At 46.5% G+C, this 25,700-nt stretch overlaps 1 protein-coding gene across 1 annotated transcript in view; it reads right to left on the reverse strand.

The window, feature by feature from the left end:
* Window positions 1-1,969: 1,969 nt before the first annotated feature.
* Window positions 1,970-25,700, reverse strand: part of LOC128712158 (BMP-binding endothelial regulator protein) — a 41,423-nt gene continuing 17,692 nt past the window's right edge. Inside the window, exons 3-6 of the mRNA XM_053807052.1 lie at window positions 22,415-22,514; window positions 22,159-22,335; window positions 3,526-3,962; window positions 1,970-3,256 (exon numbers count right to left, since the gene is read on the reverse strand). Of these exons, the coding sequence (XP_053663027.1) occupies window positions 1,970-3,256; window positions 3,526-3,962; window positions 22,159-22,335; window positions 22,415-22,514 (2,001 nt within the window). The remainder of the gene's footprint in view (window positions 3,257-3,525; window positions 3,963-22,158; window positions 22,336-22,414; window positions 22,515-25,700) is intronic.

A 25,700-nucleotide genomic window follows, 5' to 3' on the forward strand; every position in this document is an offset into this window, starting at 1 on the left:
TTCGATTCGATTCGTTCACCTTTGTTACCATTCGTTTGCGCAACGCTTTTTTTTTTTTGTTTTGTTCAATTTCATTTAACTAATTCACTCACGAGATCACATTTTGCGCTGCTGCTTTATTTGTTTAACATGCTTCTTTTTGTTGTTGTTTTTCTTCTATTTTTCCTTTCCTACACTAATGCTCCTTCCATATTAAGTAAACACACACACACACGTTATACCTCCGTTTTCACTTCCGTTTTTGTTGCATTATATCTCATTCTCTTTCGCACTTTCTTGCTCTCCATTTTTAATCCTCTCCTTTTCTTTTCTCATATTCTGTTGCTGTTTAACATTTCACTTATTCCCTACCTAAAGCATACAGTTTAGTATACCGCTTATTTCACTGGAGAGTTGTTTTGTTTGTTGTTTGTGTGGCCTTTTATGTTTATTTCTTTATGTTTAGTTTATCGTTGTATCTTAACTACTCCTTACGTTCGTCCTTCCATCAGCTATTCTTCGATGTGCGAGCTGTTACCGAATTGTTGTATAGTAAATACGAGGAGGATAAGCATTCCTACGGAGAATCAGTGTGAGTATGAAACGGAACGTTGAAATAGATTGATAAAATGGTGTTGGCGATCGAGCAAAGGGTATAGATGTGCGGAATTTGCAAAATTATGGAATGTTGAGATTTGTTTTTAGGACGCGCTCACTTATACAAGCACATGATAAGAACGCAAAAAAGAAGGGTAAAATCACCTCAGATGTTGTGTACATCTCGGACTATACGAAGCATTGCTGAAGAAAGGATGAACCTGTCCGTCAAACGATTAAGAAGGAAAATAAATACTGATGAATGTCACAAATAGAAGTACTCATAGGTTCGGTAATAGTAGGACCGTTGTGCAATGACAACACCCAGAGCAGACCTCTGAAAAACCGACACAAACGCTCATAAAATGAACCTAAGCCTTCCTAACGATGGTTAAACATTACGTACTAAAGTAATAACATTACTAAACTAACGCGATTCGAAAGGGGATTATTTAAAAAAAATAACATAAAATGCTAACCTTAAGTGTAACCGGTGTAGAGAAATAGATAAGAAACCGTCGAGCGTAAGAGCAGAAGGAGGAGCTGTATGGGAGTGAACTGTGTGTCAAACGATCGATCGCGCGCAAGGCAAACGAGCATCGCTTCTCAAAAGATCCTACCAGTATGTACTTACTAACATAAAACACTGTTCTGTCTACGTCTTGCCTTACCCTAGACTAACACATTAACAGGCGCTAGTAATAAGATTGAACTCGTAAAATCAGCCGGAAATTTAAAACAATTGCATTCCCCTCTTCCCGTCCTTTCCTGTTGCACCCCTTCCCACATGCACACACTTCAGGGTGGGACTTGTAAGTATGGTTTCTCCATTCCAGTCATACTATGCCGACGAGAGTTTTACTCCCATTTTCGCATATACGCGCGTTGCATGCGTGTCGCCGCCTTGCATCCGTTGTGAGATTATTCATTTTGTTTTGCAGATTCATCAACTCCTCCCGTGCCAAATCCTTGCTGTGGAAATGCACCCGTGACGAGGTGGCTGAGGAGAAGAGGGAGAAAAGAAGAGAAGCCCCACCCACACACACACACACACATACATACATACATACATACACACTTCCCAACCTGCGGTAACTAATATGTACAACGTAATGGCTTTCTTACTGGGGACGTGTCCTTGCTAACAGAACGGACGCGATTCCGTCCGCAACCTAACTAGAGCTTAACTACACCTTAAACGCAATACAACAAGCGAGAGTATGTTTCTTTGAAAGAAAACAACAGAGTCGTTAGAAGGGCATGGGAAGGAAAGGAAGGAGGTCAGCCGCATACATTGGCGAGTTGAGTTGAGTGGGTCGCCACTTCGCTTCCGGTAAACCAGTGCCGCTAAAGCGATGTGACGTGAAAAACGGGATGTAGAAGGATGAAGAAGTTAACGCTGAAGTGGCGGTGGTGTCCGACGGTTACCACTGAACGACCGTAAAGGGATGTTGTTTTGCTCTTGCTGTTGTTGCTGCTGCTGCTGCTGCTGCTGTTGTTGCTGCTTCCGATAGAGTGGATGGTGTAGTAGCTTGTGATGATTCCGATCGTGCACCATTAGCGGTAGCAGATCCAGTTCCTGATCCTGGGGCTCGATCAGCTTCGGTCGTCGTAACCGCTTCGGATGTCGACGAATGTTGTTGTGCTGCGTTGTACCGGCAACGATAGCGTTCGGTTCGTGTACGGCGGATCCTCTCGCGTTCGGTAGCATTCCGGACGCGTTACGACTGCATCCGGTCAGCGAGCGCCAGTCCGGCAGCTGTACGCCCTGGCGGACGCACTCGTGTGCGTACGCCGCCATGCTGTCGCAGTAGCACTGCCGATGGGGACACTCGCACATGTCAAACTTACACGACGCGAAGTAATTGTCCGGGTTGAGCAGTGAGTTACACCGACCGAACACTTCCGGCGTGCGGAGCGCTTTGCAGAGCGGGACGAACTTCTTCGACTTGCACTGCGGATGGCGTGCGGCCAGTTCCTTCTTGTTCTGGCGCGTACACGCCTTAGGACCACCGACCGCCCACGACCGCGCAAAGCGCCACACATTGTGCGTCATGTTCAATCCACCGCGCGTGAACAGATCGTCCCGGAAGATGCTGTTGTAGTTGCCGCACAGCCCACACAGCTTGCCCTTGTACGCGGTCGGTACCTGCACCTGGATGAAGTTCAGCCCATCCCAGGACAGCTTCACACCGAGTGCCGTCTCCACGATCACCTCCGTACCGTCGCCGCTCCGATAGATGTGTAGCGTTTGGTTTAACCGGTACGGTGGCTCGACCCGCGTCCCGTTCACCTTCACGCGCATCCGGTGGCCCAGGTTTACCTTCACACCCTCCAGCTTCAGCGTGACCGTCTTCGTCCAGGAAGAGTACTTCGTGAGCCGTGCATCGTTCGTGACGCGGATCGAGAACGTGTGGCCGACGCAGTCTGCCGTCAGCTGGTACTTGCACGAACCCTGGAAGCTGTAGAAGTTACCGTCGAACGTTTTGTAATGCGGGTCACCGAACACGGTACAGACGGCCGGGCTTTCGACACACCGGGGACAACATTCACCCGACACGGTGAGCAGCGTTTCGTTCGGGCCACACTTCTTCTTCGGACATTGGATTTTCGCACAGCGAACCTCACCGGCCCGGCATTCGCAGGAAGTGCATGCGTTCTGGCTCCAGGTTTCGTTGTTCTAAAGGTTTGAGAGAGAAGGAGAGAGAAAGAGAAAGCCAAATTAATAGAGATTCATTTTAAAGTGACAACCATCACCTAAATATGTTGTCAAAACTAAACCAGTAGGACACTAGCGCCATCTGTTAGCACTTTAAGCTGTACTTAGTATAAACGAAAGAACTACAACTCCAGTGTCACCAATAATTATTATGGCTCTTACAGCATGAGTTCAACAACTCAGTGATGTAAAATAAAAAATCTTGTCATATGTGTGTGTTGACCCCTTACCTGATAAACCTTTCCCTCAGCGGTACAAGTGCTCCGGAACTCAGCCGGCATCGGACACGACGGGCAGCATTCGCCCGGTTCGCGTTGCTGATCTTCCAGCGCACACTCCAGTATCGGGCAGGTGCTCTTCTCGCACACGGACGTCCCATTCTGGCAGGTGCAGTTCGAACACTGGTCGCCATGGTACGGTTTGCCCGGGAAGTGGACCGCCTTGCCAATGATGCACATCGGTGAGCCACGATGAATCTCCTCCCGCCGTTCGATACAGCGCGGGCAACATTCGCCCGGCGTTCTAATCTGCTTCGTCAGCGGACACTGCAACACCGGACAGGAGCGTTTCGTGCAGGTAAGCTTGTGACCCGTGCACGTGCACTTCACGCACGGATCCTCGCTGAGCGTTGCCTCGCCGAACACTTTCTGCCCGTTCAACCGACAGCCTGCGAAACAGATCGAAGAAATAGCGGGGTTAGCAGCGACGAAAAAAACGGAACATAACACATGAAACACGATTCCTCTTGCGCAGTTTTTTTTTTTGTCAACCCCGCGCGAGGAGTTGTAAACGAGACAAAAAAACCAAGGAAACGGGACGAACCTACAGCAAAGCCGGACCTTGTATGCGTGCGTGTGACACCACCAGAAAGGTCACCAGAAAGGGAAGGAAAGACGCTCCCAGCTTGGCCAGCGCCTGCTCCGAAAACCCGGCCAGCACCATTGACAAGTTCAATGTCACACGGAATTGAATCAGAAAATATGCTAAACATCTCACCGCACCGCGCCGCTTGCTACAAGTTTCGCGCCGGGCCCGCTCGTCTAAAGGATCGCGTAGGCGTTAACCAGCGCAAGCGCACAAACACGGTACGGGGCCCGCTACGCCCGTACCCGCGAAGAGCACGGAGAGTTAATCAATCTTCATCTAATTTAAATCGATTTTATAATCGACGCCGGTGGCGCATTCGTGTGCGCTTACGGCTTGTGCATGTGGCCTCCTGTTGGTCGCGTTGACAGATTTGGTCAAGGTAATGGAGGCGAACTCCGGTGGAATTTTGATTCACACACACACACACACACACACACACACACACACACACACACACGTGAAGCGGGAGTTGACATTTTGTCTCGAGCAGGAAGTGATCGGGTGTACCATAACTGTCGGCCTACACAACTGAGCCGTACGCGTCTTGCAATGTAGCGTTGCGGCGCACACGGGGCCACAGTAAAAACATTCGGGAGAAAGCAACCGCGAAAAGAATGTGCTCTGGCCAAAGCAACTTCCAAACGAGCCGAAACTGGTCCTCCTAAGTCTTGTCTTCTTAAAAATGTCCACCGGCCGGGTTCCGTTTTGGTATGGGATTATGTCGCACAAGATCACGACATTTGCAGTCCCCCACTGTTAACGTGTGATACAATGTTGCCGACCAAGGATCGCCGTCTGGCACACTCGGAACTTTCAAGCCCGGTAGCAGACTCACTGCTGACTTAGCAGATTAAGGTCTGAGGCTGAGGTGAGTTCTGCAGTTTTCCAAGATGAAGATCGTGCGGACAGGGCAGAACCTTTCCGCTGAATAGGTTCAAAGGTACACACTATCGCTATCTCTTGAAGGAAACGAGCTTCGCATATCTGGAGGACGTTACGTCGTCTACCTACAGCAGCGCGAAGGTTTTGTTATTGGAGCGAGATCTCATGAAAAGCTGAGGATCACGGATACACAGATAGACTGCAGGAGATACCTCCAGTATCTACCGGGAAGCGCTGGAACAGTGAATTTCTCAATCTGAATTGAATTTGCGCAAAAAAAAAACGCACAACGAATATCCAACGCGTGTGGCAAACCACCTACCTACCCCACCAGCTTTCTGCACCGTACTTTACGATATGTTCCATGTGCGGCCAGCTGTATATTTTCTTAAATTTCATCCCCTCTTTATCCATCCACCGGCTTCGTGTCCTGTGTCGCGCCGGGAATTCCTGAGAGGATAACCTTTTTTTTCGGGTATTTTATCGACTGCTTAAAACAATAGAGACAAAAAAAAGCAAGAAGGCAATTCGGCCCATCGTCGAGAATGAATGGTAGAGCATCGAATGGACATTGTGAGGCATTTCACTGACACATTACCCCACCCGCCCATTCCACAAGTCCAACCAGCAGTCATCAGGCTTAAGCACCGTACAGCAACTCGCAAAACCAACCTGTCGAACCGTCCGGGCCGGGGATGGTGCGCAAGCCAGCGAGGAGCAGGACGATGTCGTGAGTAACGCATCAGCGGACCACCGGCAGCGAGCACTGCGGATTTTGTTCTGTCCCTTTTTTCCCCCGGTTGTCCATTCTACCGTGCCGGTAGAAACACGCTCATGGGAACACGCAGCGCCATTAAAAGGGAGCGCAGAACTTCGAAAAACCTACCACCGAACAGGGCCCGGAACCTGTCAGCCAGTTTCGTTCGACACGGCCCGGGGAGCTTGCCGGGGCAAAACGGTCCTGTCCGTGTCCAGTGTCGACCATCACCACCGGAACGGACACCGTTTCTTTGCTTTGCTGTTTGTATGTGGTCAAACAGAAACAAACAAAGAGCACACGGCAGGCAGGAACAAAATCACACACCAAACAGTGGAAAGAGAACGGTTAGTTGCCATACATGTCTGTTTTTTTTGTTTTTCAAAAACCATTTGTTTTTCTTATTTTCTCTCCCTTCTTCTCTCTCGGGGTGGACTCTTTTATTTTATTGTGCGCTACAACGTTTTCCTTCCGCACCGTTTGCTGGATCTCCTTCCGATTCTGGTGGGATGGTGAAGGTGGCTCTATTGCCGTGCCCTTTTTCCCCGTCCTTTGGTGGTGGTTGGCGCAGCATTCCACCACCCAAGGGGAACCCCTTAATGGTTTGGGAAAGGAACAGATTTTTACTTTATATCTTAATTGCATGTTTCACGTTCACGGCAAACATTGGCGGCCCTACAACAGCGTTTGGGCCGAGACCGAGACGACCGAGTTGGTGAATGCCGAGCGCATTGCACAGGGAGGCAACCGGTGATTCACAATGGACGGATGTTTTCAGAACGGAAGATTCCGGGACAACGGCGAATGACCACCACCGGTGGCGAGTGGTGATCGGCCTAACGATAATCCAACGATAGGGTTTGGTACAGAATGTACAAGCTTTTAGGTTTGTTTTCGCCCCCTTTCTCTCTCTCTCTCTCTCTCTCTCTCTCTTTCTCTTTGTACGATTGTATCAATCGGCTTGATGGCGATGAGCACATGTTCCACAAAGTCAGCTTGGGTCCGAGCTGGTCCAAAACGGGGTGGAACGTGTGTGATTGAAACGATTCGAACCTTTTACAATAGCCGGTGATAAGATCGTTTGGAGTCGAAGCACACGAGAAGAGTGCTTTTCAGACATTGGAACGCACATTTAAAACATATTAACCCATTACATCCCGCTGGGGTACGAAATCTTAATCCAAATGGCATCATGGATCTTTGTAGTCTTTCCAAAAATGACCCAAAACGTTTTTTGGATTATTACAAAACGCTAGGACATTATTTTCATATGGCCATCGTCATAGAATACGATAATTGACCATAACTGATCCACAAAGTGTTCCTGGCCCGAAACGAATTCTTAAACTATCATCTGATGTTATTAAAACAAGCAGGGCTCTTTAGTTGAATAATCACAGATGTTTAATGTTCTGCAACATTATATTATGGTTAATTTAAAAAAAAAAGTTCAATAATTTAATTAAATTAGAATATAATTGCAAAAGGGTTCGACAATGGTTGAAGTGCAAATAAAATTATTAAAATCCTATATAATTCTCTTCTTCGGTCCACTCCACTCAACGGCCTTCAGATGACGACTCTATTTGTGTTCTCTACACATTAACCACTTCTCACCACTTCTTACCCTTCATTGTCAGCCAAACCGACTAATCTACTTAGCGAGCTGAGAGGAATACAAGCGACGGGCAGAAGGTGGTAACAAATAAAACAAAATGTAATAACACCCTCGCGGGATTCCGGCCCGGCAAAAACCTCCCTCCAAAACCGCGGTCCCCAGCATCTTTCGTTGCGCCTTTGATTGGGCCATCTTTCTTCTCGGTGCTGGCGGTCTGTCTGGAGGATCTTTCCACGACCGCACACGGCGCAACCGGGTCGGATGGTGGGGTCCTTGTCGGAGACTATATGCAAACAATCTCCTTCCTAAAACCCCCTTCTCCACAACCTGAAGAAACTCCCGAAGACCCCATCGAAAGGCCATTGATTTGATATTCCGATTAAATATTAAAAATAACGAAATAAATCCCCCCAAACAAACAAAACAAAAAAAAAACACCACCGCACGAGGCATTGGGGCTGGGTGGGAGTATTGGTTTAGGCTGGAATTTAAAGGCACGGAAATAAAACTAAACTGCGATGTTCGAGAGCCGCAAAACAATTCCTTTCTGTCCGCCGCACACGGGAACCGCACGCAGGCTTTGCATACTTTGGCGAAAAGAAAAAAAAACGGGGATGGTATCATTAAAGCAATTCGAAACAAAAAAAAATTTCTTCAAGCAAAAAAGAAAACAAAAAGAGAATGATAAATTCTTCAATCTACTTAAAAGATCAATTTTGATAAGCTTGCTTACGGAAATTAACGACGACAACGAAATAAAGTAGTTAAGTAACAAGCAACACATTTCACGGCGCTATAATCGCTTATAATATGGTAATGTTATTATAGGCTGTCAATCAAACCCGTACCTAGGTGACAGAAGTTTACTGCCAGGAGACACTTGACGTGACTTCTTCATCTGGTGTAGAATGCCGCAATTTGATCTTCTGCCAGTGCACTATCGAGAGGTGATGATCCTTACTGCCACTTGTGACTTCTGCCAGGTTAAAAGGTCATCAAATCCGATTAATGTAAAAAAAACCACCCCCACTGGAAACCATGTTGTTGGGATCACACTGATAACAAGTCATCCCGACTATAAGAGGACTCCAAAGATCTGAAGATCGTTCAGAAATGTAGAGATGTACCGCACATTCCATCCGTGTGTGTGTGGAGAGAGGAAATATTTGATTTTTTATCGTTTTTATGGAGATGTTTATCATAAATTAACCATCCGAAGACTCGACACCAGGCAAGTTTGCATGCCATTTGGCAAGCTATTTGTGCGAATTATCTTCTCCCCCTTACCCTTTTTCCCGTTTGGGAGAACGGGGACAGAAGGCACGCAACGCACGGGTGGGGGGGAAAAAATTAATTCAAAAACAGTGTAGAAGTTAAAACATAATCATAAAATACCCACCCAAACCTGGTGGATCACGGGGAGGGGAACTTGATCGGTGCCGGAAGAGGAACAGTTGCGCACGAAGAAATTGTTTCCATGGTGATAAATCTTACACGTCCTCCTGGGTACGTATTGCGTATTGCCACGTGCAAACGATAGACGACAACATCCCGCGTGTCCACGCCCGGGGACTGATTTGTTTGTCAGATTTGCAATAATTTTCACCGGCACCGTCCATTTATTAAAATATTGCATCTGGCACGCGCGAACACGCCCGCACACCGGGTTAGCGAACGGGCGCGCGCGCACGCATACCTCGCTCCCGGATGGCCACACTAGTAGCCATCTTTAAATCATCTAGCTTGTAGTGTTGAAGATCGGACAACACCACCGCCGAACTGGATCGAAGAAAAAGGAACACGTCCCAGAGTATCGGAATGTGGTTTCGGGGTGATGTTGTCGCCTTTTTTTCAGTGTAGGTTCGCCCCAAAGCTCATTCCTATGTCGTATGGCAAACGCGCGCGTTGGTTTGTTTTCTTCATCATCGGCACATCGGTATCATTTCGGAGTGCTCGGGAAGCTCGTTAACGATAAAATATTATCACTCGACATCGCCATTCAAACTCCCTTCTCATCATCCCCCCCTTATCACCCCTTCACTTCGTCACCTAACGCACACTAATCGGGTTGAAAGATGTCGTGAACAATCTGCCGAAAGCGGAATAGTCTCATTTCTCTGGTGGCGCGCCGTGGCGAGTTTTCCTTCTCGAGAACGAAATTCCATTCCACAGCCTCCACAACCGCAAACCAAAACCGAACGCTTCTTCTGACTGATGTTTTTATTCGATTCTATTAAAGTATCTTTACTGTTCCGACCTGTAGCTGGGACCGGTAATAACCGGCCACAACCGGCAACACAACACTCGCTGACCCCGGCCCATAGCAACAGGATCTCGAACGAGGGCGAAGAAAATGTCATCGCTCCTGGAAAACGTGCTTGAGTGTGTGTGTGTGTATGTGTGAGTGGCCTCAAGAACAGCACCTGAACCGAAATTTGTTCTTTAATTTATGTGCCAAAATTTATCATTCTCTCTGGCCGGCTCACCGGACCTGATAGAGCATTCGTATGTGGGTTTTGTCTGGCAAAGACACGTTGAGCCGGAATAAAGACTAAAACAGCTGAACCAACACTTTCGCTCTATCAGGCGACAAAAAAAATGGAATGAGAGAAAAAAAAACAGTCACACATTGCTCACGCTGGCCACAAGAGTAGCGATCTGGATTTGGATAACATCGGAACATAAAAGCAGTGATCATTGCAGTGCAAAATTCCCTCAACCGATGATGACCGCTAGTAGAGAGCAAGTAAAAATGAAACAAAAGACCGGCCTGGACAAACAGCAAACAGCAGCACAGCGGGTAAACGTGCAGTGCCGGATAGTGGAAATTAGTTTCGTGACTTATTATGCATCGCTTCCCACATCTTCATCTCCCCCGAAAGCTGCTTAACTGCAGGCTGACGCGCGTGCTGCTGCCAAAATGGTATGCCAGCAAATTGCAACACCAGATAAATAAATCTCTGTCCCTTCGGTGGGAGGAGGCCAGAGCGTTGATGCTGATGAGGCAAAATGCTGCCCGAGCGCCTTCCGCACCATCACCATCCGTGGGCAACATAACGTCGATCAACAGCTGCTGCATACAATGTTTGGGCAACAGTTGCAGCAACAGTGCGGAATTGCACTTGGAACAGGATCATTGAACCCTTTTGTTTTGTGCAGTTTGCGTTGGTAATAAAACAACAAAAAATTGCGAGTGAGTGCAATCACGTATCACGTTCGCTATGTTGTCGTAGGTCTCTTAGCAGGCAAACATCGATTTCAAAATTAATGTGTTGTTTTTCTGTTTTGCTGTTGAAAAAATAAATTATTACGCTACGAAAATAACTCATGAGCAAAGACCGAACTGCACGGTATCCATTTGTCTTTGGACATTTGGTGATTGAATTTCAGTTTCGCACGCAAGTTAAGTATGATGATTATCCGAATTTCGATGCCAGTATTGTATTTTTAAACATTTTATATTCATATATTTATGCTTTATTTCTTAGCATGCTTGTTCTTCTTTTTTTTTATAAAGTATACGATTTACTATACAATATTTCAATCGAACTCATTATCTATTTTATCTCACTAATTCTGTACTGAAACGGCATTAGACATTAATACGAAAATAAACATGCACTAATCTTTAATCACATAACTGTAACGAGCTTTATCTCCTTGAAGTGCAACAAGATAGCACTTGGTTGAAATGCTTCATTTATTCGAACCATAAAATTAATCCATCTCATCAACAGATTGAGGGATGTAGTGCGGAGTTGTCATGCACATTTGATTGCTTGCTTGGAACATTTCCACATCGCCATTGCATGACCAATGCCATATCCAGTATCCAGCACACCGAAACTCAAACAAAATGTAACGACACCTTCTAAGATGATGACAAACCCGCCTTAACAACCTGCTCCATCCGCAACCCTCGGTGAGCGGTTTTATCACACAACCGCTTCAACCATCCGTACGCGGCTGCAGTTGAGGCCACCCTTAACGCAAGTGTGCGGTAATTCGGGTTCAGCAAACATCAAATCAAAACCCGCATCTCCTCCCCGACCCTCATCGCCAACCGGTTCGGCCTCATTAAAAGCGTATAAATTATAAATTCATAATTCGCTCTACCACACCGCCGCATGCAGGTGGTTTTGTCGTTTGGTTGTTCATGGGGGACTGCCGTGGTCGTCATGCCTTGGCCAGCCAACAAACCCAGCCAGCCAGTCCGGAGACACCCGCTGCACACACAACTGTGCTGTGGTGCCCTCGGATGGTGAATAGGGAGCGAAAACTCCTACGGCTTATCACCGGCCCCAAGACCACAGTCCGGGCACTGCAGTCGCGCAGTCTGACAGCGAAGCCGCGTGATCTTTGACGGCCGCGGATGGGCTAGCGGTGGGGATGGGTGTGAGTGTGGGACAAGCGTTTCGTCAGAGCGGAAAGATAACAAACGCTGCTGTGCCACGCCGTTAGCTTCAGCACACCATCGACCGTTTGGCCCCGTCAGATGTCAAGTGAAATTAGCGTTTCTGGCGAGTGGTTTTTATTCACAGCACAGATTGCGTGAAGGATTTCCAGCCCGCCAGCTGATATAGCCGAGGGAAGTAACAGCGGAGATTACGAACAACGGTGGAGTGGTGCGCAGTTGTTATGCTCGCTCGTGTGCGTGTGTGTGTGTGCAGGGATTCCACTGCGTCCGGTACGAGAATTAACGACGAGCACCTCTCTAAATGTCTTCTCCGGAATGCGTAATGGGATTTCTCACTCGCCAACCGATCACCGGCGACGACCGGCAGGGCGACATTTCCAAAACCTTTCCAAGCCGACACCGCCGAAGAGCTTTTCCGAATGGATTTCAATAAATTTTACCCAAAAAAAAAAAATAAACGAAAAAGATCAACATGTTCATCAAGCTTTATGAGCAGCCGCGGTTGGTAATGTGTTATTTTGTTGGCTTTAGTGGTCTGTTTTTTTATTGTTGTTACTTTGCGCTCACCGTTGCTTATTCATGCTGCTGTCCGGGGCTTTCGATCGTCCCCGGCAACATCGTTTGCAGCGGCAAATCATTCTGGCTTATGGTTTCGCGCCAAAACCGGATCGTTTATCGGTTTCGAAACGACCGCAAATTCGCTGTTAAAAATCGGCATTGGTGGTCCTATAACGGAGCTTGGGAGATGAGTTTTCGGTCGGGCTTGAGATGTTTAACCGTTTATTGACCAGTGTGTGTGTTTTTTTTTATTTATGTATTTTTTTTTTTGCTTCATGTTTCGCAAACACCCAAAATCTCTCTTTGCATCCGTTTTGTGTGCAAATCGATGACACCAAGAAAATGGAGCCCAATTCCTTAGGCCAATACATATTAAATCATAAGGATAAATCCTTAACCAGCAAAACAAATATTTTTTTCATGTGGACAAAAAAATTCATCAATCTTTTTGTTTGACACTGGACTTAATATTTGTATTCCTGCCTGTCTTAAATGAGCCTAGTGGCCATGTATCCAAAGTCACAAAGCGAAACACATTGATATAAATTCCAGAAGCTACCAAAACTCCATCAAAAGCAAATTAATATCATCGGATTAAATACGCCTAACGCCGAACATCACAAGATTTGAGGAAATTTGTTGCAAAACATAACACAAAAACAAACAAACCATCGTCATAGACACGCAAAAGGGAAAAAATAAAAAAGAAATCAACCTGGCCTTCGCCATTAGCTCCGAAAGTCCCGCAGCATGTGCAGAAAAGTTTCACCAGTCGGAGAAACGAAACAGAAGCAAGAGAAAAAAAACCAACAGCTCCCGCCCAAGGTATTTGCATTCATTAAGGGAAAACAAATGATGGGCCTGGCACGCTTCCCGGTCAATGGAGCACCAACGGTGAAGCAACCTTCTCCGGTGCAGCAGTAAATATGCGATAAAGCCCCAATAAATCGGGTAATTTGTATTCAATTTAGATTGGAGTGCGAATCCTTCAAAACACGAAGTTCGCGGGTGCATCGCCGTACAATGCGAAAATCTTGCATCTTGTCCCCATAAAAGGGATGGAAGAACGGGATGGGGTGTGGAAGCAGAAAGGAGGGGAGGGAATATAATGGTGGCCCAGAGTATTCGTTGGCAGGGCATCGTTAATCCTGCTGCCAATACGAGTTCGATAAGTTCTTCCCGGACGTAATAAATGATAATCCGCCCGATGTTGGAAGGCTGTGCACGGTGTGCACGGGCTCGGACTTCCTGGAATGCAGCGCAGATGCAACTGATGGACGAATATCTGCACCCATCCATAAATGGTATTATTTTATTGGGTGTGTATTTTTACGATCTAAAATGATCGTTTTTTTTTCTTGATCATAGTTCATTGGTAACGAATATTTACCACTATGCGACAATTGTGGGACATTCACAACATCGTTAAATTGCAAAATGAGATTTAAAAACGAAAAACGAAGAAGAAAATATTTATTAAAAAGCCGTTTTATAGTTGCATAAAATCGTAATGATCTTCCCAATTGTATACTTAATTTATTGCTTTAATGTGTAACTGATTAATGAATAACTTTCAGTTACACAAATAAAAGTTTTTATGTATAATAAAGCATGATTATGTACACAAAATTGTAGTCATATAATATAATAAAATTAACATTTCATATCGCTTGCAATCTCTGTAAAATTTTGAAGGAGCAAAACAGATAAATAATTGCAAATAATTACGACAAATTTGATTACCCGTGTCAAAGACTGGTTGGTCTGAAAGCAACGAACCCGTCGTGAAAGATACAATCGAAATTAGTTAATGACTTCTTCAGCAACGAAGCATAAAAGCCCCCCAGAACACACACCACTTAAGACCACACGCCGTAAAGGTGACTCTCTCCATCATCTCCCAAACCGACCCTTCCGTTCTCAAACGCGCTCAACAACCGACCCCTCCGACGAATGGGATTCTAAGCGCCGTCACCTCTTGTCGGGCAGTTGTTTTATGGCTCCATAATTTTCTCCATAATCAAACAATCACTTCATCGGGCCGCGTTCATTTTCGGACCAAACTGATTCATTTCGACAAGCCGACCGAAAGTAACGAGCCACCAAAAAGGAGTATGAGCGGACCTCCATAAAATCGATTCGTGCCGCTCGCGGAAGAAGGGGGCCGAGCAGTCGAAAGGGGCGAACCTACGAACGACGTCGTTCCGGTCCATATCAATGGGGCGAGGCGAGGATGCTGCGGTCGCTTCTGCTTAAGCATGGTTGCATGGTCCGCACTGAAGGAAACAAACTCATCAAAATGTCGATGCCACCAAAATCTCCCACCCTTCTGTTCGCTCAATCGGGTTGTTATTAACATTTCTATGCCATGCCGCGCTGAGCAATAATTTGGCCTCCTTTGTACTTTTCCTCCACCGAACGGGTCCCTTTTGTGATCGCGGGGAGGCGAGAACAAGAATACAACACACACACACACACATTTGAACAGATGCTTCCATTGCGGAACATTTCGACTCAGAGGGCCACCAAATGAGTCTGACCTCGGGCCGTATTATGTATAAGTTGTTTGTTTTCTTCCGGACGATTTTGGGTCCGACTTTTTTTTTTTGCTCATTCTCTATGCCCTTCAAACCTTCTGCAGGGTTTGAAAATTCCGTCCAATTTCGAGGAAGAGTCAACTCAACGTCCATCACGAACCGGTGGCCAGTCGGCAGTTACCTCGCGCACGCAGCTTGCGTTAGACATCGGGCAAAGGCAAGGATGGATGAAAAGCCCAAAGTAAAAAAAAGGGACAACCCACATATTGGTGCAAACATTTTACATACCCAAAACGGATTTTGCGGGAAGCGATCGGTCGGTGCAGATCGCATACCTTAATGTTTTCATCTCCGGCACCGAACCGATGACTGATTGCCGGCGTGTTGCTCCCTTTTTCTTCCACCAAAATAAGAGCGCCGCACCTACCGCCACACGCCATAAGGTTGCCCGGCAAACGAAGAAGGTACAACCGAAACGGACCGACCAGCCAATTTCGGACCGCCCAGGATGACCGTTTGCGGAGCTGGGGGTCCCGCCGTATCGACAGGCGCATAATCATGATTTGCCGCACGACCGTCGATTATTACATGGTGTGTTTATTTGCTTTCGGTTTGCTTGGCGGGGTGTCCACTTCTCCGCTGACCGTCCCGAATCCCTTCGATACGTCTCCACGCGATGTCGATTGCATTAATCAGATCCTTATTTTGTACGGTTTCGATGCTGCTGAACAGCGCCCGGCCCAGGAGCGAACGAAATCATGCTCATCATTCTCATCATCATTACGGTTGCGATCAGGAGCAGGTTCACTTATTGCTAGTTAGGATCCAATTATGCACCGTGCGGTTTATTTCAATTAAAATCGAGACGGTACCGCCCCGAGCCCGAGTCCAAGCTCAATAGAGAAAAAAAATCATTCGCAAAAGGAAATCAAAAATCAAGTTCAAAAATTCCCATCCAACCATCGAGCAGACAATAAAGCAACATCTTCACACATCGCGGGAATTATTGCACCGATTGTACCGGTAACGTGTAGCGTGCCGCATAAACTAGCATTAGGTAATATTGGGTGCCCAAAAGCAGAAAACACAAAACCCTCCGCGAAGGTTGCCCCGGGACTATCGCGCATTCGTATGATGATTTCCATATTTGTCCCTAGGTGTTTATTACACGTATCGGAATTCCGGATTTCACAGCCGTTTTTTATTCGCGTTTTCGCTACACCTTCCTAGCAGCCCGCGCGAATTGCGATGGCTGCGTGGTTTCTGTGGTTTTGGGCGGGAGGAGAGCGGCTTACGCATAAATTAGCAAGCGGAATTCCACACGCCAAGGTCGCCAAATCCATCACCTTGCTGGGAACTTCACGCCCTCACCGTCTCCCCTCGTGCGACTCCTCCTTTCCTTGGGCGCATAATTTTAACAACTCTTTCACAATATCTTAATATTGCGGGATGATCGCTGCTGCTGGCGTGGACCGGCTGTGTGTGTGTGTGTGTGAAATGTAGCTTTCCCCAAGTCTTCATTTCTATCTGTCCGAAGCGAAATGTTTGGTGATAAATCACGCATCGGTGTGCCTCCCATAAGCTGAGGTATTGGTTGACTGTTGACGGTTAAATTAAATCATCAAGCTTGCTCAAAACAGCACCAGCCGGAATCCAACGATCACTTTCGGATGCTTTGATTCGTTCTGAGATGATGCTTTTTCCTACATTCTCCAGCAGGAAAAATTCCACTCTAGCATGTACGCGACCGGTTAAATGGCCGGTTAACGTTTGCCAGCGCAAAACATCATCGTTCGCGCGAGACCATGTCACGAATCTATCAGCGGTAATCGATTGCGATGAAAACCGACCGAAACGATTAGTTATTTGCAGATCGGACGAGCGTCTAAGGTATCGGCGATCGTCCAGATACCTGTCGACAATAAATAAATCGATAAATAAATGTCAAAACGGTTAGCAGGAGTCTGTCCCGCGTGTTGTGCGTCAAACCGTTTCATCGTTCGTACAGCCGTATAGGTGCGGCCCTAGAACGAACTGTGGCATCGGGGCAGCGAAGGGGAACCTAGCAGCTCTGATGCAACGTGCGAGTGAGAACGAACACTCGAAACGGTGCCTCCGCTAATAATGGGTCGATGTGCGGCGGGACGAGACCCCGAGCTGGTGTTCACCAAAGAAGAGCCGAATCGTATATTAATGCGCTTGTTAATTATAGATTAAGCATATAATTAAGATCTCGTTGGGCAGATAAAAATCAATTCCGAGAACGAGAGATGTCGAACGTTTTGTAGAGCAAGGCGCGTCCGACTCCTGGTCCGATCGATGGAAACACGGGGCTATGAAGCTTCTAGGTGGTCGGATGGATTCTATTCCGTCCCGCAAGCCGAATCGATGCAGTGCAGCAGCTTGCATCTCGTTTTACTAGGCCAGGCAGCCCCATGAAAGCTGCTTCCAAGCGTGGAATCGGGCCCAACGGGAGGTCCCCCTGGTAGGAATGTCCGGTCGTACGGGTCTTCGGTGAGCCCGGGAACGCACGAACTAATCATAGTCAAATTAGCCTGACAGCTTGACAAAGGCAGCCAAAGACACAAAAGGGTAACGGTAGGAGATAAAGAAACACGAATAAAAATAGCCTCAACCATGAATTGAGATAGCAAACGAGGAACGAAAACCCCACTGGAGGAGAGACAGCCGGCTAAATCTTACGGTGTCGAAGATCGGATCGTAAAACATCGGCGATACAATCAAATGAAAATTAATGATAAAAGCAAGACATAGAACACACCCTGAAACAATCCGGGACTTCTTGTTGTTCCTTTTATTCCCGGCGAGATTCTTGTCCAATTCCTACGGCCTCAAGCCTCAACGCACGGAGAATTAACCGCTCGTTGAACATCGTTGACAGTTGGGTGCTCCTCCGTTGCTTCACCGTGTGCCACATGACAAATTGGGGTCTAGCGTGTCGAGGCCACGAAGGAATCAGGAAACTCAGATCCATTCCGTTCCCCCGTCTTAATTTAGGATTCCCAGATGCTATCGCGCAGCGAATCGACAAGCGTAAGCTCACCCCTTTCCAAGCACCGGAATTTGATGAATCAATTTCGGTATGTCGCGCGCTGCGTAACATTCCTCCCAGTGCGTTCCCAACGCGTGAAGGACGCACAGAGTTTCAAGCGCCATGACTTCATGTTCGGGTGCGTCCCCGTGGCAGTCAAAGGCGAAGGCATTTGTTGCCGTTTTTTTTTTTGTTGTTGTTGCGGTTATTAGTTACTAGACAAATCGTTGACAAATTGAAATCATTGGATGACAATGGGGGCGAGGTTGATGGGTTGAATATAAAGTTTTTTTTTATTATAACATTTTGCTAAACCTCCCGTGTACATATGCGAACACCGCGTGCTGCGAGGCGTGACATTTCGCATAGGGTCAGCAATGGTTAACCCGCGTGGCACAATGAAAAAAAAAACTATAGTTTAAAGGCATTCCACGGAGGAAGCATCTCCGTTTGAGGAGGAAGGTAAATGTGAAGTTTTTACCACCACTTTTGACTGCAACGTGATCATCACTGTCAAGCACTTCGCTTTTAGGCGTAGCAAAGCAAGTACCCGACGGCGGTTGTGATTGCAAACGAGAACCCTTTTTTTATTCTTAATTTATGCCATCAAAACCAATCGTCTAGCCTTTTGCAGTCGATTTTACGACTTGTTTGTGAATCGGAATGTAATAATTCGCTAGACATTGGGTTTATTAGTGCGCTAGACGAGTCGATGGCTGTCACTAGATTCATGTGGCCTTTTCGCCTTTGGCTGGTTCTTAATAGGCGTACACTTTATGCGAGATCCGCATTTTTCAAACACATTTATCTAATAGCTGCACACACAAACAACCATGCAGAGCGCATTATAACCCCGCAATGCCGAACAGACAACTCGAGCACCAGCTGTTTTGCCGCCTAAACTGTTTTATGTACAACAATCCAAACACGGCCAAGCACTATATCGATAGGGATGAAAATTGAGGTATCTTCTGCTGCGAGAAATTACGAATACTAAGCGCACAACTGGGTGGGCTTCACCCAAAGTAACCCAACGAGCGACTGGGTGAAAGTCGCACTTGGAACACTGGCGAGGAATCTTGTGAGCAAAGGCTTAACATTGAACTTGAGCAACGGAAAAAAAAACTCCCCGCTACAAGGAGGAAGCGATCTTCGCGTCGTTCTGAGGTCCACGGCAACTGCCCGACCCCCAGTTTGCGATAGGAAATATTTTATCGCGAAAGATATTTCTTATGTAAATACGACATTTTTATAGCGCGATCTCAAAGGCAACGAGCGCTATCGTAAATTTTACCATCTTATTACTACGCGCACCGACCTAACACACATCCCTTCCTGGGAGTTCTACGAATTGGCATCTCGGCGAGGGGTTTGACGCCAGGGCAACGAGACGCTTGTTAATGGTTTTGATGGCTACGGAAAGCGAACTCGAGTTTGCGGTTGTATGTGTGTGTGTGTGCGTGTGTCTATGTTGGCTCGGCGTAACATTGCCGGCTCCAATTGGGTGATTGTGATAAAATTTACAGCCCAAGATGGGTATGCTAAAGTTACCCCGATTCGGCCGTTAGGCGAAGGTGTATCAGAAGAACACACACAGCCACGATTGTTAAGAAACAGGATCTGTTTAATCAATTCTAGCATCCTTCACCGGATCCTTGTTCGGTTGTGGCGAATATCCGTCAATAATTATGTGCAAAGAAAACAGAGCAACAACAGCACTCCATCACATCAGGCACGAACGATACACGATCGGCGATCGGTTTGAGTGAGTAGGGCGGAACATGGATGCTGTGCCGGTCGCTGGAAGAAGGTGTTGATTTAATTTATCACAAATCGATCTCTTGCTCACCTCTGCACCGAGTGCAGGCGATCAAATAAAACATATTCTACACGCACCTTCTCGCCGTCGGCCCCGTTGGCCATATTAGCATAGTAAGTGTGGATAATTACTTCTTCGAACAAGTGCGAGCAGGAATAATTATCTGGAGGCTAGCACAGCACAGCCAGCCATAGTGGGAACGCCGCCATGTAATAGAACATTGGGTGATTTTTTTTATTATTTTAATTTATAGTCGGTCGTATAATGGGCCACTCTTCAACGAAGCAATAAATTACCGCATTATAGGGAGTCACTCACAACAGCACTGGAAGGGTTTTCCATTTCGATCTTATCATGGTCAGTGGTCGATGGCGGTGTGGCCTCGCGCAATGGTAAAGTTCACAATATATTAAACGTCCTGTGCTGTGTATCGTGAAGGAAGCAATAGATTGCATCTGCATTGATCCGCAGAGAGTAAGCATTAATTTATCGCTCGTGTTGTTTGATTCATGACTGGTTCGCTTTAATCTGTACTGTAAGCAATGAAAGTCACACAAGCACAAAGTGTGCTACTGTAAAATAATAGTTAAAACAATTGGACAACTGAAAAGTGATCAGGAGAGTTATTGAACTAATTATTTGGACTAAAGAAAACCATAAAAGAACTCCCGGTTTTAAGACGAGTGCCCGGGCTTAATATAGAACCCGAAAGGAATGAAACAAGGAAGGAACAAAGAACAGCACAAAAACCTATAAGACCGATCGGATTAATCGACCTCAAGCCTCAAAGATGGATCCATTAGATGCGTAAGCACAGCCCACACGTGCTTTTAACTAGTCAGCGGTAAGTTCCACGAACATCCTACAAAGAAGAGGGTACCAGAAGACCTTCAGCCGTCACCGGGGCAGGATGATGCGCGTGATTTGTTTTACTTTGCGCCGGTTGCTTTCTTCCACGCTGCTTAATCATCACCCGAGCGCGCACAGACAGCAACGCCGACTCGTGATGCGCGTTTTGCAAACAATGATGCTGTTGGCAGGGAAGCGCCCGGACCACCCAACGTGCGGTAAACGTTCGCAACAATTATCAACATAAATCAAAACAACACAAATATTGTGTACTAACTGCGAACGCGCTCGCTTTCTACCGCGCGGTGCCGTCGCGGGGTCGCGGATCGTAATGGCGGAAGTCGGTCTAGGGTTGCGCGACCTTTAGACAAACCGAGACCCTCAACATTTCACCGTACGATTGCAAAAACCATGTGACCCAACGGGAGAGTGGTTTGAGTTTTGCTAATTTCACCGACCTGTGCGGGGCCTTCGAATGTGCGCGCCAGATAGGAAGGTTCGGTTCGGTGCTACTTCATAAATCTTCTTCGACGAATGGGTCAACGAGTATGGACAACGAGTCTACCTGAGTCATAAAATCGAAAGCCTCTTCCCTTTGTGAGATTATAACCCGCACCGTTTAACTAAAATGCCATCTTAACTACTACCAATGTCCAGTGGGATGGGACCCAGGGTTCCATCAATCATTGAATGGTCCGTGAGCTTCCCATCTGGAACAGTTCGGGCGTATGGATGGAAAAAAGGTACACAGGCGCAGGCTGATTACGCCCGGGTTTGGTTAATAAATCATCGACTCGTGACGGGAACGAAGGGAAACCCATTTGGAAAGCAAACCTCAACATTCCAGAACGTTCCTGAAGAAGCATTAAACCATTCAGATCAAAAGACATTCGATAGAATTAGTGTCTCTGGACGCCTTGGCCAGGTGTTTTCTCTCAGGGATTTCTTCTACGTCGAAAGCGGGAAAGAATTCCATCCCAAACTCCATCTTTAACTAATGCTTTTACGTTTTATCAAGAGTTCTCGGTCGATCTTTCTATTCGAATCGGCGTTCCAATGTTTTGTTCTCCTCGGGAAGGCGCTAAGAACATTGAACGCTTTTCCCCGCGTCTTGCTCATCGCTCAATCTTCTGGTGGCGCTTGCGTACGCTTATTATCGTTCTCACCACCGCGCAGCTGGACTTTCCGTAGCGCTTACCCGCAGAGTGACCAGGTGAGTCCATCGGGCCGAAAAAAAGAACCCCCTAACCGTACTGAACCCGGCCAGGTAATACGATTATAATGATGCTCGCGGCGGTATCTGCGATATATTGGAAGGGGTGTTTTGTTGGTAACGAGTGCGCACTTGACCACCCAACGCGAAGAAAATTGATCTCACACAATCACACATACAAGCACAGGCCCATCAACGCCTAGCGGCACCGCCGGTCCTGACCTTGGTGGCACTGCTGGAGTGGCATGCGTGAAAAACGGCGTTTGGAAAAGTGGAGGAAAATTTGCAACTCACCTAAACAAGTCGGACAGCACTGGCCTTTCCGTGGCGGGTTGGGATCCGAGCAGGGGGCGTAACACTTCATCTCCGAGCGCGTTACCACACCGGAAACGCATTTGTAGTGCATGCAGGGATCTTCCGGATCGGTCCACTCGGTACCACTGTCGATGTGGCGACCCTCGTATAAACATCCTGCCGTGATCGGTAAAATGTTGGTGGTCAGATTTCATCGGCACTGAGGCGAGTTTTTGTTTTGTCTTGCTAAACTTACCCATACACTTGTCGCAACATTCGTCGGGACCTTTCTTTTTGTAGAAGTAACAGTCATCCACTGCTGGGCAGCTTTCCTGTTCACACTCCACGAAACCGTTCTGCGGGTAAGAGGGAGAAAGAAAACGAAATTGAAATGGAAATGTAGTAATCATCAGCGAACGTAAATACGCTGTCAAAATAGATACTTAATAGTACAACAATTCAACTGGGGAGCACCCAGCATATTTCGTTGTCCTTTTTCGCATCGCATGTTTATTGCTGGCGACAGCTTGCAGTAACAGTAACGCTTCCCTGCGACAATGCGTCGAAAGATCCTACCGCGCGATATTACGAAACCCATCGCTTGCAGCAGCGCTGTTGAAATGTAGCCATGAGAATTGGACCAGCAGTCAACCGGCTGCCCGGTTCGTAAACGATCATATGCAAGTGCATTTCCTTTCACGTTCGCTGGAACCGTGGCGTGTATGTTGGCTGTGTGTCGCGTTGAGTTTAGGAACGGTGGAGTACACATTGGCACACTTTCAAACCTGGGAAGCTGGGTCAAAGCTAGCCGACAACCCAGTGCCTCAGTGTGTTGTTGAACTAAACTTTTTTCTTTTTTACATGTGACAGCACCGATGAAGCTTCCGGTAGATGGCAGGCAAACTGCGGCAGTATGTAATCAATTGGACGTGGTCATGATTACAACTCCGTAAATCAACCATTCGTTCCAGCTCGTCGTTACATGTTTTAAATCTCTTTTGTGTGCTGTATTTACTTCTGCAACACAAAAAGCGAGCCAAAGTTTTATATTTGATTACATTTTTCCACACCACAAACAATGCTGCTTCAAACTGCAAAACTACGGTGCTTTGTTGTGAAGGGTTTTATGTACACATTTAATTTGCATTTATTTCCATTCACTGAAACTGACCAAACTTTGGACACAATTGTATCGGTAACATGAAATATTTTTCAAGCGATAAAAACCAATTTTAACGATCCGTTCGGGGTCCGGAAATTGCACAAATTATTTCAACGTGGTTGATTTTTATCTGTGAATATTTGATTGAATCTGGCGCTTTATGATTGTTTTATGGTTTTTATTCCCCCTCGTTGAGCGTTCATTGCTGTGGCAGCGCCGTTGGGCTGTACAATCCGGAAGGACACAAAAGACCACCATCATTTATGAAAAATCAAACCTCCCTCATATCCGGTGTTGTATTATTTTCATAAAATTCAAATTTAACTTAAACTCGTTAAAGGAAATTCAAATTTCAGAGGCTTCACAAACAAATCGGCTCGGTCTTTCCTTTAATATGTCTCATTTTCGTACTCGAAGCAGCCGGCATTTGAAGCGCTTTGGTGAAAAAGGGTCGCCAAAGGGTAATAAAATCTTCCCCCAGGGCTGCTCTCCCACACGTCTCCATTGACATTCCGGACGCATTTGCGAGCGTAATTGCGAAACACTTTGACCGAAACTGGCCGACGCCGACCATCGGACCATTGTTATTTGGGCGGCAGCATAACTTTGCGCTGCGAAGCATAGGCCTACTGTTTTGCATTGGGATAGGATTGCTTCTTCATTCTTTCGTGTTCTCTTTGTCTCTCTCCCGCTCTTTCTATCTATCTGTTTGTATTCTATTATTTCAACTTCACTGAGCCCGATACGCATTCGTCTTTAATCGTCCAGAACGTGCGGAAAAATGAGATTTGGATGAATTTTTATGCTTACTTGCTTTATATTCCCTACACGCGCATTTTCTTTGTCGAAATCCACATCACATGGCCGAATTTCGGCCTAGCGCTCCCACGATTATGAGCGCCCGTATGAACAACACACGCGAGGTTAATATAGACCAGGAAGGCTCAAAAGCTTTTTTTCGATTAATTTACCTCATTTCAAACGCATCCGAGAAATGAAAAGGATTGGGGCTAACGTGGTGTACAGGGTTTTACAATAGATAGGATATGGCGACCATAACTTACCGAATCGCGCAAACGAATGAGATAAGCTAGAAAATGGATAGTAAGATACAAAAAAAAACTTTACAGATTCGTTTGCGCCATTCTGTGTTTGCCATATCCTATCTATTGCAAAACCCTGCAATACTCTTGACTTTGGTTCTTGACCGCTAGCGCGTGCTAGCACACTGGTGATAATGAACCATAAAGCTGCAGCAAGTCCTTAAATAAGACAGACCGAAGCAAGGCTTATCCAACGCAGCACACCACCAAGCAAAAAGCAACAACAAAAAACCCATCCACGCAAATCGACAATCGGAAGTTTCTTCCAACAACAAAAAAACGCATAATGTGCTTGTGCCTTCGTACGTACTGATAAGACCGGTCTAATCCGGTTTTCGTAGCATAAACTTGACCGTCGTGCGTTGAAGTGTTATGTTGTTGTTGCTGTTTTTTTTCTCTTTCTCAGCCATCCCATTCAAACTTTAGTAGCATTGCTTTCTGCACTATCCAAGCGTGATAGTGTGGCAGGAAAACGAAACGCCCGAGACAATGGCGGTGTAAATATGCGCGTAAAGCGTGGCGCCATTTTTGCTACCCTGCACCCCTAGCCGGCCGTACGCGGGAATGCGGTTGTGTGCGTTATCATTGCGTTATATTTGCAACTCGGGGTGGGTCATTATGCATGCAGCGTACCCAACGGGGGAAGGTTGCCATCTCGAACGCCAAAAGCGGATGGCAGATAAAGCACACACATGCTGCTATGCAGCTCTTAATAAAAATCAATTACTGCAAGAAAAGAATGTGCAACAAACTCATCAGCGAATGTTTGTCTTAAGCAAGCTGCGATGGAAGCTTAATGTTGCTACTCACTACAAGCAATCGTTTTAGCATTATCGATCAAACTGATCGCGGTTTGCGAGCAAAACCGCAATCAAGTGTTTAATTTTCTGTAATTGCAAAATTTACGAGAATCAAAACAACGCCCGCTACAACACCGCCAATCGAACGTGTTTAGTAATTTATATTATACTGTTGTTTTTTTCCCCCTTTTCAGCCATTTGCTTCGATTCATCCACTCGCAAACCGTCCCGCTACCGTTATGATTAGCTACCGGTGGAAGCAATTACGAGTCGATTTTAATTGCACAACACACGGGTGCTGCTTAAGTGGTGCACTGTTGTTGTTTGAATGCAAAACCAAAATAGCAAAACCTTCACTCCGATCGCGATCGCAACACTAATCCGATCGGAAGAACCAAACCCTGTCGCGGGCGGCCGGTACGGGTCGTGAGGTGTTCGGGTCCTCCCATTACGGGACGCCATGTCGGCGTACCCAAG

Source organism: Anopheles marshallii, chromosome 3 (assembly GCF_943734725.1).
Source record: "Anopheles marshallii chromosome 3, idAnoMarsDA_429_01, whole genome shotgun sequence".
In the NCBI taxonomy this organism is placed as follows: Eukaryota; Metazoa; Arthropoda; class Insecta; order Diptera; family Culicidae; genus Anopheles; species Anopheles marshallii.